This window comes from Akebia trifoliata, chromosome 4 (genome assembly GCF_017979445.1).
Source record: "Akebia trifoliata isolate Shusen 1 chromosome 4, ASM1797944v1, whole genome shotgun sequence".
Classification (NCBI taxonomy): domain Eukaryota; kingdom Viridiplantae; phylum Streptophyta; class Magnoliopsida; order Ranunculales; family Lardizabalaceae; genus Akebia; species Akebia trifoliata.
Genome location: NC_141378.1, coordinates 15,072,363 through 15,085,532, shown reverse-complemented (window position 1 = coordinate 15,085,532; position 13,170 = coordinate 15,072,363). Strand labels below are relative to the sequence as shown.

The following is a 13,170-nucleotide window of genomic DNA, read 5'->3' as shown; positions in this document are numbered from 1 at the left end:
GGTTCTTAGTTTAGTTTGTTTTCTCCACACATGAAACTTTAGGGTGCAATTAGGAGTTCTGTAAACTTGACCGAACCTGTGGTGTAGAAGATAATGGATTGAGACCTCAACTTCTAAAAGTAATAATCAGAAACTTTTATTAAAAGAGAAATGGGAAACAAAAGTTAGTTTATATTCTCTCTTTTTTTAAATTTATATTTGGGATAATTACTAAATGAGAGTTAAATATTTTAATATTTAATATTTACCAAAAAAGAATTAAGTGGCTGGACAGTCCAGCGTTTTGAAAGAAGGCCAAATTGCTGGGGGTGTTAAATCAACTCATTAAAATGCTGGACAGTCCAGCCATCTAATCATTAGGAGGGCATTTTTGGTAAAGTAATATAATTTAACACGTCGAAATGCAGGACAGTCCAGTGAGTTTCTAAGACGCCGGATTGCGACTTAATTTGTTTTTGATAATTTTTTGAAAAAGAGATTCATTTTACCTTTTTTAAGTAATTTTCCCTTCATATTATTATTATTAGAGACTAAGTTGAAGCTCAGTTACAAGATCTTATTTTTTTACTCTGAATCTCAAGAATTGAAGTCAATCCATTGAGTGAGGTCTCTTGAGGTCCCCAAAATGGCTCTAATCAAAGATAAATTAGAAAAATGAATAAAAAAAAATTATTCTTTGCAATGCACAAATAACCATAGATTTATTTACTTGAGATACAAATTGAAAAATCAATGGTTCTTTATGCACTACCACGCAGTGTTGCACACAATGTGCAATAAAGGCAGTCCATCATTTTCCCCTAATTCAGTTTTAAATATGTATACTTTTTCTTAAACTTCTATTTTAACTTACTAATTGCGTTTCCTTAGGGTAATCTTATGATTTCCGGCTATATTTTTGTTGGCACCCATTGAAGGTATTGATTTTTCAGTCTTTAGTTAGGCCTTGTTTAAAAATTGATTAAAGTGCATGTTTGATCTAATCTCTTGAAATTCTATGATCATTGGTCAGTCCGAAGTATCAACATTGATGCCAACAAATTTATTAAGTCATAACAATACTTTTAAAATCATCAAAGCCATCCCTTCCTTGATTTATAAATCCGAATACTTGGTAATTAAAAAGGATTTGTGATGCTTGCAAATATATTTGATCATATAAAAATAATTAAACCAACAATAATATATGTGGGCATGATGTTTGAAAAAGAAGAAAGTAAGTGCAATATTTTTCTATTATTTTTATTTTTGAGTAGATTGTCATATCATTGGGAAATGTGTTGTATTTCAACTGTTGGATTTCTTATTTTTCATTAATCACTTTTCACGAACTACGTGGTTTGACCCATAAAAGATATTGAGAAACATTTCCTGATTCAAGAGTACAGATGAATAGTGGAATACTTTCATGTTGCCTTATCAATTTTGGAATTAAACCATATTGAGATTTCTTTTGAATTTTTTTTTTAATGGGACATACTGATTGCAATAATTCTAAGTTGCTACCTTCAATGGTGTGAGGAGTGTTAGATCTCATAACCTAACGTCAAATCTCGTTGAACTCTTCTTCACGTTGACTTCTAATCATCTTGTTTGCCTAGCAAAGAAAAAGTTCAAGTCCCTCCAAAGCGTGTCAGGTTAGTTAGCTATGCAAAGGAATCAAGAGATTTTTCTTATGATTTTAGTCACCTTAACCTCTTTTTTTTAAGAGTCGTGCTTTTTTGAGACCCCCTCTAACATATGCTATCTGACGTGACATTGGCTAAAACCATAAATATGTTCATTTATGCATCCTGGGGGAAAAATCTATAGTTCTAGCACATGTCACGCTAGGGAGCATATGTCAGAGGGGGGCGTTAAAAAATCATTATTCTTTTTTAATCAACCTGATCTTGGTACATGATCCAATTAATTCAGTCAAATTTGTATTAACTTGGTCGAGCCATCTCGGATTTCACGAGTCAATATGATGGGACAATTCACATTGATCCTCTCTATAGGTTGCCCCTGAAACCAAAATGATTCACTTGAATCATTTCAATCTCAAATGAATCATTTTATTTAATTATTTAAATATTTGTTTAAACTAGCCATCTAATTATTGACATTTTAATACTTGTAATACTGTTATTGACATAAAATAAGATCTTGTGACCAAGCATCTAGTCATCCACTTTATAATAAGAAAAATTATAATATTTAAAATATAAATACCTGATATTAATAGTTTTAAACCGATTTAAGTTATTTCGATAATTCAAGACAAGATGACTCCTACTTTAAAATCATGCTTTGGTATGTAAAATATGTAAATGCATCATAGAACCATAGATCATTTGCCTCTGGATACACCAGTAAAAGATATATGATCATGCATATCCCGAGGCAAATTATCTACAATTTTGTTATGGGGGCGTAGGGAGACGTACGTCAGAGGGTGGCATCAGAAAATTATTTTTCTTAAAAAAAAATGCATCAAGAATCATTTGACTTGGGACCGAAAGAATGCCATGTTGCATTTTTTTATGACTCGAATCATTCGAATAGGGTTTTACGCTAAATCAAATATTATATATAAAATGTACAATTTCAATTAAACCCTAAACTTATAATTTTTTAATATTTCCAAGAAAAAGTCGATGATCTTATTCTTAATTTTCCCTCTAATTAGATAGACCATCCATTTCATGGATCCCTTTTGACCAAGACTATATTATCATATTAGAATTATGGACCATCAAACATTTTTAATTATTAGATACGAAAAAGGTGACTTAAACGTATGCCTTCTGACCTCAGTCATCTTTGAGAGACTAAATAACACATGATCAAAATACCATTATCTTTAACCTCTACTCAGAAACCTTTGATACTTTCTCTCTCAAAATTGGTCATCTTTAACTTCTACGGTGATTTTTCTTTTGAACTTCAAGAATAATATAAGATTTTGAAGGTAAATAGAAGATGATGGATTTTTAGATTAAAAAAATGAATTTTTTTTATAAGAGTTTGAAGACAATGGATTAAAGATGAAATTGAAAATGTTGAAAATAATTTACCTTAGAGGTTGGAGAAGATGTATTTTCGCAAGAAAAATTTGCTTGGGTTGACCATGATGACATTTTACCATTTTGGTCATTTTATGTCAGTCTTCCATGGTAGACTGATGTCTATGGGTATGTCACTAATTTGAAAACACAGGGATTCCACAAATATTCATTGAAAATGTGGAGGTCCGTGTCTAAACTTTATAATTAGGAAAAATAAAAATAAATCGATTCATCCATTTCAACCACCACTCTCATACATTCTATCTGTTTTTTCTTGAATCACACGTGTGATGTAACAGATTCCTACAAATCAGTATTGTTTACACGTGTTTCAATAGTTTGAGTTAATCCTAAGCTCAAGTCTTACAAAAATTGCTTATGAACGCATTAATAAAGAGTGATGATAATATGATTTGTCAAATGGGATACTCAATCGACTTCATGACAAGGACAAGTTCTCAATCAATAGATCTATACACCTCGGGATACACTTTTTTATGGGAAAGTATAATCATATATCCCGAGACATACATATCTATGATTCCCAAACTTGTCATGTCATGGAATTGGTTGAGTATGCCACGTGACGAGTCATATTATCAGGATTCATTAATTGATCAAGTTGGATGATTATCAATCACATTATGAAAAATACTTGAGTCCATCGATGGAAACAGTGGAATAATGATACTTAAAAAAAGACTATGTTTAGAGTATTAGAATTTTTTTTTTTTTTTTTTTTGTGAAAATTCTCAATTCAAGAAACATAATAATGATATAATCAAGTTTTGAACAATTAACATATGGAGATGACCTGTTTAACAAAATATTTAAAAGATTGAATTTGACAGGAGACAAAAGGATAAATGAACAAGTTTTGATTTGACGATAACAAACACAAGTATCGTCGTCGAAAAGAAGTGTAGGCAAAATCGAAGTTGTTCTCATAAGAACAAAGTCTCTGATACCATGAAAAGTTTATTATGAATTGAAAATCTAGATCAATGATCTCGAATTTAAATTCTTATTAAATAGAAACTTGATACATGTAGTTAAGAAATCACCTTAACTACAATATCAAATTGATTAAGTGCATCTCCATGGATCTTAATACATTATGACATAACTAATTCCATGATTTCATATTAATTAAATTAGGATAATGATTTGGTACTACTTGAAACACTCTAATACGATACAACATAAACTAATATTCTAACAATTACTTAGTAGTTACTAGTAATAGTCAAATCGATTTTATTAAAAATCCGGTCGAACCGTTTGGACCGTAAATTTGCTGATTTTCTCTCGAGCCTTTATAGACCTTTCATGGTCTTTTGATGGCACGCGTTCAACTTATTTTCTTACCAATCTTATGCTTATTTGGTGGTAGTTGGGGTTGGCAGCTTTCTTCATAAATCTCACCGAACCCCCTAGTCAAAATTACTAAAATGCCCAATAGGTCAACATCATAAATCTCACCAACCTCCTTATCAGAAATACTAAAATACCCTTACAAACCCTTTACCCACATATCATTCGTAAAATTTCTTTATTAGTTAGTGAGAGGACTAAAACATCCTCCTTGAATCTCAAAATACCCAAACATGCTTTTGCCTCCTCTCCTCAACTTCTTTTTAAGAGGAATGAATAACGTCCTCATGAAATATCAAAATATGCATTAATTTGATTCTAAATCAGATTTAATTTGTTCTAATTTGTTAAGTTGCTAATAGTTTACCTATGAAAATGAGAAAAAAAAAATCTGGAAAGATCAACTAATTGAACATATGAACTCTCTATTTCTTTAATTTGTTGTCAATTCAATTTTATTAATAATTATAATTTTAATGATATTGTTATAACATTAAAATATGAAACATTGTAATAAGGTGTACTATAATATAATTTATATTATATAAAAATTAAGAAAAAAATAAGATTTTATCATAGAAAATTTAGCTTTAATCCTAAAGAGAATGTCATTGCCTTAGTCACATATCTTCTAATTAGATTTTTTAAGTGGTATTTTGGACTTTCAATGATGAATTAGTTGTAGAAAATGATTTTATTAATGATTCTTAAGATGATTATTACTCTTATATCGAACATGATATAAAAGATAGTCTAATATAAAGATACTAATCTATATAATAAAATACAACGATAAATCCCACTCCAATTATAGTTGTAGGTATAGATGTCCCACTACAGTGGAGTGAGGTTCACACTACCCACTTTGTTATATTTCCTCTTCACCCCTAGTCGTTCCTCTCTTCTCTTTTTTCTTTACGAAAAATTCCTCCAATTATCGTTTTTCCTTTTTTTAATAAAGAATTGCTATATCCACACTAACTTTTGTTAATACCATACCAACCCCTACGTAAATCACCAAAGACTTGCACATAGTTGGTGTGTAACTCTCTTTGAATGACATCCCATTAACTTTAGAATAATTATAAAAGTACCCCCACAAATTAATAAGGGCAATCTACACCATAATCAATTTTTTTTTTTTTAATCTTATATAAGTCAAAAGTTTTAAAATGATGAGTTGAGTTTTTATGAGGATGATCTCAATGATAAATAGATCATCCTCACAAAAAATCAGTCCATTCCAAAACTTCTGACCCCATTAAAATTAATTTACAAAAAATAAAGATGATTTATGATTTTCAATTTGTTTTGTTGGAATTAAAAGTTTCGAAATTGATTGATTTTTGGTGAGGGTGATCTCCTCATCATAACGATCATCTTCACTAAAAATAAATTCATTTTAAATTTTTTTAACTTATATATGATAAAATAATTTAGTTATGGTGTGTGTTGCCTTTACTAATTCGTTGTGTACTTTTATAATAATTTTTTAAATTTATTGAAACTTTTTTTTTACCCCAACCCCAAAGAGATGCTCCTGCCGTGTGCGTGCAAACTTATCTTTCCTAGTGGTCAGATTCATCCCACTAGGGATTGTTTAGTAATTTGGCATTCCCAGTAAATTATTTACTGCTCCACAGCTCGAATTCCCCGCGCTTATAAAACCGGAAAAAAAATTAATTTCCACTCTCCTCTTTCCGTCGCCCACGAGCTTCCCGTTTCCTTCTTCCAGGTACGTAGATTCAGTAAAACACTTCTCATGTTAGAACGAAGAACTCTAGGGTTGGAGAAGTTTCATCCAAACTCATAGTTAATTAAACCTGTAAATCACCGTCAAAGAGTTTACTTTCTCTGTTATTCAATCTCATTTACGCTAAAAATATTCTTGATTTGTTGCCGATTTTGAATATATTTTGTGTGGTATTAAAAAAATGTTTAAAATTTTCGATTTTTGTTTGTAGTTGTTTTAATCTAGTTCGGCCTCATTGGAGCTTACTTTCTCTTTAATTAAATCTTATTTACGCTAAAAGTATTCTTGACCGGTTGCAGATTATGAATATATTATGTGTAATATTAGTGAAATTGTGGATCTCTTTGATTTTTGTGCGTATTTATTTCGTTCTGTTTTGATCTTGTTCGGCTTCAACGAAGCTTACTTTTTTCTGCAATTCAACTCCATTCACGCTAGAAACATTCTTGATTGGTTGCAGATTTTGAATATATTGTGTCATAATAGTAAAATGTTGGATTTCTTCGATTCTTGTTCATTGTTGTTTCGTTCTGTTATGATTCAGTTCGGATTCATTGAATCTTACTTTCTCTGCTATTTAATCTCATTTACGCAAAAAATCGTTCCTGATTGGCAGAATTTGAATATATTATGGGTAATCTTAGAAAAATGTTGGATTTCTTCCATACTTGTTCGTAGTTGTTTTGTTCTGTTTGATCCAGTTCGGCTTCATTGGAGCTCACTTTCTCTGTAATTCAACCTCATTCACGCTAAAAATATTCTTGATTGGTTGCAGATTTTGAATATTTTATGTGTGATATTAGAAAATTGTTTGATTTCTTTGATTCCTGTTCGTAGTTGTTTTGTTCTGTTTTGATCAAGTTCGGCATCATTGGAACTTACTTTCTCTGTAATTCAACCTCATTCACGCTAAAAACATTCTTGATTGTTTGCAGATTTTGAATCTATTATGTTTGATATTAGTTAAAAGTTGGATTTCTTCGATTTTTTCATAGTTATTTTTTTTTTCTGTTTAGATCCAATTCGGATTCATCGGGCAGAGGTTTTAACAGTCATTAACTTCTTCCATATTTTTTCGACATTCTTTCATTATGTTTAGGCCCAATTTGACTTCTTAAGCTTGTGATTCTAGGATTTGAAAAGTTGTTCATTTAGAGAGAAAATGTATATTGAATCCAAATTTCTCCTTTTAATAATTTTGTTTCTGATGCAGCGAAGGTATGATTGAATTCGACCATTGGATCTCTATCTGCAGCTTTGATTTATCTGAAGATAGGAGATATTTATAGAAAATTTTAAGGTGCTCTGTATCTAATTGGGGTACTGGAAGCATGGAGGCCATACATGCTCTGAGCGTACCATGTTCTACAAGGATTGGTTCCGAGAAGTTTGGACAGAAAGCGAGTGGTTTTCTGCAGTTCTCTCAAAGATATAGAGAGGACCAGACTTTTGGGATGCTTAAATCAATGGAGTTTAGACAGAATGCCCCCTTGATTCGACCTCGACTGGTTGGATTTGAGCTTTCGTGTTCTTACAAGAACTCTCATGGTGGGTAAAGAAAAATACTATTCGTAATTTTTTTAATTAGATGATATAGTAGTAGACTTGAGATTAAAATGATGATTCTTGTGGATGAAACAAATTTTATTCTTCTTTACTCACAAGGGATTACTTCGCGTAATTATATACCTTGCAATTATGGTCATGAAACATCCCATATGGTATCTCTATAAATTTAAATATGTGAGACACAGAGATGATTAGAGAACAATTAACATTTTACATTGATGGCTAATAAAAAAAGGTGTTACTCATTTTCTACCCTTCTTTTGAGTGTTTATTGATGGCTGATTACGATATTGAGATCTGACTCTCGTTTTATTTCACTCTTTTTAACTATAAGTCAGCATTGAAATGAAATCATAACTCATGACCTCACATTTCAATAACAAAGTACCATCTACTACTCTACTTGAACTAATAGCTCAACCCCAGATCAGATGGTTATGATAATCTGATTTAGTTCATTTTGACCTATGTGATCTCCTTTCTTGGATGAACTAAATGGTGGGTCCTGGTTCCCTACTTGTGCGGTGTGTGTTCAGACATTTGGTTTAGAGGTTGAAACAATTCCCATCAGCTATTCTGTAATGGACTTAATGAGGTTATGAATATATATATCCCCACCCTTCTGGGGAGACTAATCCCACAGTCACATGCACCGCCCCCTCGGAAGGTCCTACGTGCAACTGGTTGAGTCAAGGGTCAACCGGACCCTGGAAGGTGGCGCCAAGGAATTCATAGCTTGGTGGGGTTTCGAACACTTAACCTACCCTTCCTGAGGCCTTCCTGAGGAGCTTATCAAGGCTTGGCTGGCCACTAGGCCAACCCTATATATATGTGTGTGTGGGTGGGGGGGGGGTAAGGGATTATGTAGGATATTTATGTAGGATATTTTTGTTGATCAGTTGTAGCATATTTTGAGCTTGTTCTACGTGTATTGTTCTATCCTTAACGTTTCGTGTCATTTCACTTTTTTTGTAGCTTCATCATTGGAATCAGAAATAACTCATTCGTTTGTCGATGAACCTTTGGTTTTGAAGGTATGAAATTGTATTTGACCACCTTATTTTAATATTCTGTGACGAATTGAAGAATGTTGGCCTATTTCATTTGTATAATGGTATTGAGTAATTGGTCCCTTGTGGCAAGATCTTAGAACTTGAAACTGAGAAATGATTAGTGCATGTAAGATAATCTTGCACATCTATCTTATTGGATGTTAGCATAATTGCAGAAGAAGTTACAAGAAGTTTCCCCATACTTAAATGGACGCTGCATATATCTAGTTGGTCAGTTCTCTTGGCTAAAAGTTGTCCACTGCACTAGCATTATACAGTTTGTTCTAATAGTTAAGACTATGGGTGTAAAATGCAGGAATGATGGGTTCTGGAAAAACAACTGTAGGAAAGATTTTATCAGAAGTGCTTGGTTATTCGTTTTTTGATAGGTATGTGCCTGGATTATATTTTAATTTGTTGCTTTTATATGGGTTGGAAGCTAGTGGTGTATAAGTATTAGTTGCCAACGCATATGGTTGACCATAAGGTGGTCTGCCAAAGCACACCAGCTGTGAATGTGCTGCATTTTGCAGATGGATGGGATCCATCACTCCATGGGTCTCACCTTATTTATATCTAACCCAAAATCAAGTTGATATGTTAATCTTAAAAATTATTTAAAGACCCTTTCTATGGATAGGGCATAAAATGGGTCAGATTTTATCTGAAATCTGGATTTAGCAGGTTTGGACCATCAGAGTAGATCCGAATAAAAACATGGGTTGAATATGGTTTGATATCCCTTGATCCAAGTTGAATCCGGGTTAGATACAGATCCATCCCACTATTTGCCAAGATTTGAATGATAGATTGCGTTTAAAATTATATATTAAGGTTTTTCAAATGGGAAATTTTCTTAACATGCTACGGAACTCTTAAGGGTGGGCCAAATTTTAGAAAAAAAAATTAATTAAAACTTTGTTTTTAAGGGCACCTTTTGGTTCGTTGTCCTCCTCAGCTCTGCGTCTTCTCTGGCAGCTTTGCTTCTTCTCTTGCGAACCAACACACTGTTGTGTCTTCTCTAGTGAACCTCACGCACAACGCCGGCCATTCTCTGATCTCTCTTCTTTTTATCTCACTCCTTGTTTCCTCTCTTCTTCTTCTTCTTCTTCTTCTCTCTCTCTCTCTCTCTCTCTCTCTCTCACACACACACACACACACACACACACATATTCTCTGTTTTTTTTCTTCTTCTACTTCTTCTCCTTCGATCTCTTTCTTTTTTCTCTCTCTCTCCGATCACCATTGGATTTCATGGATTCTCTCTCCTGAATTGTCAGAATCGTTGGAGAATGAGAGGAGTGCAAGGGGTGCCCCACTTTGACATGGAGTGCCCACAATTTTTTTTTTAATTTTTAGAGGTGCCCCTAAAAATATGAGGGCCTTAGAGTTTCTTGGTGAGTCAATAAAATATCATTTTCTACTACTTTAATATGACATGAATTTTTATAAAATGAATGGATTATAATGATAAATAGAATAGTATAGCAATTAACAAGAAAATGTTGAATGATCCGGAATTATTCGACCCGACTGAACCCGAATCAAGCAATTTGGTTGGGTCGGATTTGGGTTCTGATTAAGTGAAGGCAAAATGATTCGGACATGGCCTATCTAGTCTGGTCCGAGTCGGATTCAGATTCAGATTAAAAAAATCGGATATGAATATGGATATACTTAGATTTGGCCCGGGTCTGACCCATTTTAAGCCTTATCTATGGACCACTTGCGACTTGCCAGATTTTCTGCAACCATCGAAACAAATGGGATAAAAAGTGTTTTGATGGTCAGCTAATGGGATATACTTTGTGATTAATGATTTCCTTGGAGGACCCAACCGAATAGTAGGTCCCATTCCCTCTATATGCTAGTTATATTGGTATGGCAGACCATTTTTCCTATTGAGTGAAACTTGGATCTCATATACACGATGTTGTTGGCTGTTGCAGCGACAAATTGGTAGAACATGCCGTTGGTGGAACTTCTGTGGCTCAGATCTTCAAACTGCATAGTGAGAAATTCTTCAGAGATAATGAGGTATTTTAGAACACTTTCCATTTGGAGGTACAACATGAAGTTTTGTTCTCCTTTAAGCATGATTTATATTTTAGAAAAATATCAAATTGATGCATATTTTACATTACTCAAAAGGTTGATGATTTTTCTTGTGTCCTTTAGAGCGATGTATTGCGGGACTTGTCTTTGATGCATCGGCTAGTTGTTGCCACTGGTGGTGGCGCAGTTATTCGGCCAATCAACTGGTATAAGAACATTGATGTATTAAAGTGTCTTTGAAATCTTCCTTGTATTTCCAAACCCATAAACAAACTTTGTCGATTTCTTTGAATTATCAGGAAATATATGAAACAGGGGCTCACAGTTTGGTTAGACGTGCCTTTGGAAGCTTTGGCAAGGAGAATTGCAGCGGTGGGGACCGATTCTCGCCCTCTTTTGCATCATGAAGCAGGTGATGCTTACACGAAGGTACTTCCATGCTGAGCCCCTGTCCAGCACAGCGAGATAATGCATCAAAATATGGGTTTTTTTATGTTGACTATTTCCCCATTTGACTTCCTTACAGGCTCTAGCACGGCTGTCAACACTTTCTGAAGAACGAGGTGAAGCCTATGCCAATGCCGACGCTAAGGTTTCTCTTGAACGTATGTTGTCTTTAACACATGACATGTTGGTGGTCTCTCTTAGTTTTAGATAAAATTGAACGGAATCCATGCAGCCACTAAGGTTTAAAATCCTGCATTGCCTCAATTTTGAGAAAAATCAGTACGAGGCATTCCGAGATAATCCCAAAACATTTAATACTTCATTTCGGTCTAGACCGACACATTCCAAAACAGCTATTGCAACCAAATTGGAAGAAGCTAAAATGTGTTTACTTTGCAGATATTGCAGCCAAATTTAGTCTTGGGGATGTATCCAATCTCACACCAACCGCAATTGCAATTGAGGTATTTTTGCCTTGCCCTTCATATCTTTCCATATTTCATCACATGTACACTATAATATTCTCTGAGTTGTATCTCATATTGGGTACGATGCAAAACCTCATGCTTTTTACCAGGAGTAATGCTGGTCTAATTTTTTTGCTGTTTAGCTGTTAAAGTAATCACAAATTATCTTTTTATAGTAGCCCATATTTTTGCAAAGTTCCATTTAGTGGCATTTTTTTCCCTCTATTTCAATTGCTGGACAATGTTCTAGTTAGACGAGTTTGATTTATTGCTTACACTTGATATCATCATGCACTCTTTTTTATGTGTTGCCAGGCACTCATACAAATTGAGAAATTTCTCGAGGGTGAGGAAGAAATGGCAGTTGCACGGAATTCCTAGGCCTCCAAGTGCCCTGGTTTTCATTTCCTTATTGTTTATGTGATCTATTGTGTTTTTCTATTTATTAGTTGACGCTGATGATGATGATGATGAAGTTGTATTCTTTGATCCAAAATGGAGATTTATGGTGGAATTGTAATATATATATATACAGACATATTACATGCTTCAATTACTCTGGAGGCATCTATATTCAGGACAATCCAGATATTAAATGGTTCTTCTAGGTTCCTACGTTTTGGGACGCATTTGTGTCCATATAACCAATGCTAAGTATTGGAAGACATACAGGCCCATGGATCAGCTCTCTTGGAACATTTAAAAAAAAAAAAAATGAAATAATGACTTGTTTATTTGTTGTAGGATGCTTAGCCGTTTTTTTTTTTTTTTTTGACCAGATGCCATGTGCAAACGCATGTATCAAAAGGGCTCATCTGTAATTTAAAATATTTATTAAAAGATTTTTGAATATTAAATAATAAAAAAGATCATTTTGTAATTTTGAAAATTAACCACCGTGATTCTAAAATGGTGGGTTGTAATTTTCTTGGTAATTGAACATAGATTATATTAAGTTTAAAAATAAAAATGGGGGTATTTATGACTAAAATTTTGGTATCGAAGTGCTTCTCCTCTGCCTTCTCTCATTATAATAGTAATGGTAAAGATAAGTAAAATTTATTCAAGAAAGAAAAGCTGTCCGAGGTGATCAGCAAGAAAGAGAATACGAGGTTCCCCCAACAGAAATAGCACACCATCTCCCAATTATAAATAAAATCCTTGGAAAAACTATACCTAATTCTTCAAAATTGAGCGTGCAAAAACACACAGAATCCAGTTGACTTGGCCAAGCTTTCGTCAACTCCTTGATATTTTAAAACAAATGGGACAAATCATCTTGGATCTTGGATGAGAAAGTGATCGGCAATTCACAATGACTATCCCGCCCATAAACTCTGAGACTAGGATCACTCACCATTTGGTCCCATGTATTAAAGCCATGCAGCTAAGAAACATGACGT

At 33.5% G+C, this 13,170-nt stretch overlaps 1 protein-coding gene across 2 annotated transcripts; it reads left to right on the top strand.

Annotated features, from left to right (window-relative positions):
* The first annotated feature begins 6,027 nt into the window (after positions 1 to 6,027).
* LOC147404064 (shikimate kinase 3, chloroplastic-like) lies at positions 6,028 to 12,369 on the top strand. Of its 2 annotated transcripts, none has more exons than XM_086439904.1 (11): positions 6,028 to 6,159; positions 7,391 to 7,725; positions 8,722 to 8,780; positions 8,975 to 9,029; positions 9,115 to 9,187; positions 10,748 to 10,835; positions 10,977 to 11,059; positions 11,153 to 11,282; positions 11,380 to 11,458; positions 11,700 to 11,764; positions 12,083 to 12,369. In XM_086439904.1, the coding sequence occupies exons 2-11, from the start codon at positions 7,509 to 7,511 to the stop codon at positions 12,146 to 12,148; spliced, it is 915 nt and encodes a 304-aa protein (XP_086296030.1). In that variant the 5' UTR covers positions 6,028 to 6,159; positions 7,391 to 7,508; the 3' UTR covers positions 12,149 to 12,369. The 2 variants fall into 2 exon arrangements, with proteins under 2 accessions (XP_086296030.1, XP_086296031.1); XM_086439905.1 differs by having other exon boundaries at positions 6,074 to 6,159; positions 7,396 to 7,725.
* The last annotated feature ends 801 nt before the right edge of the window (positions 12,370 to 13,170 follow it).

Coding starts and splice junctions, on each gene's coding strand:
- LOC147404064 (XM_086439904.1), top strand. CDS start 7,509: ATGGAGGCCATACATGCTCTGAGCGTACCATGTTCTACAAGGATTGGT. Junction 9,030..9,114: donor ACGCTGCATATATCTAGTTG/GTCAGTTCTCTT, acceptor TGTAAAATGCAG/GAATGATGGGTTCTGGAAAA. Junction 11,060..11,152: donor GTTATTCGGCCAATCAACTG/GTATAAGAACAT, acceptor TTGAATTATCAG/GAAATATATGAAACAGGGGC.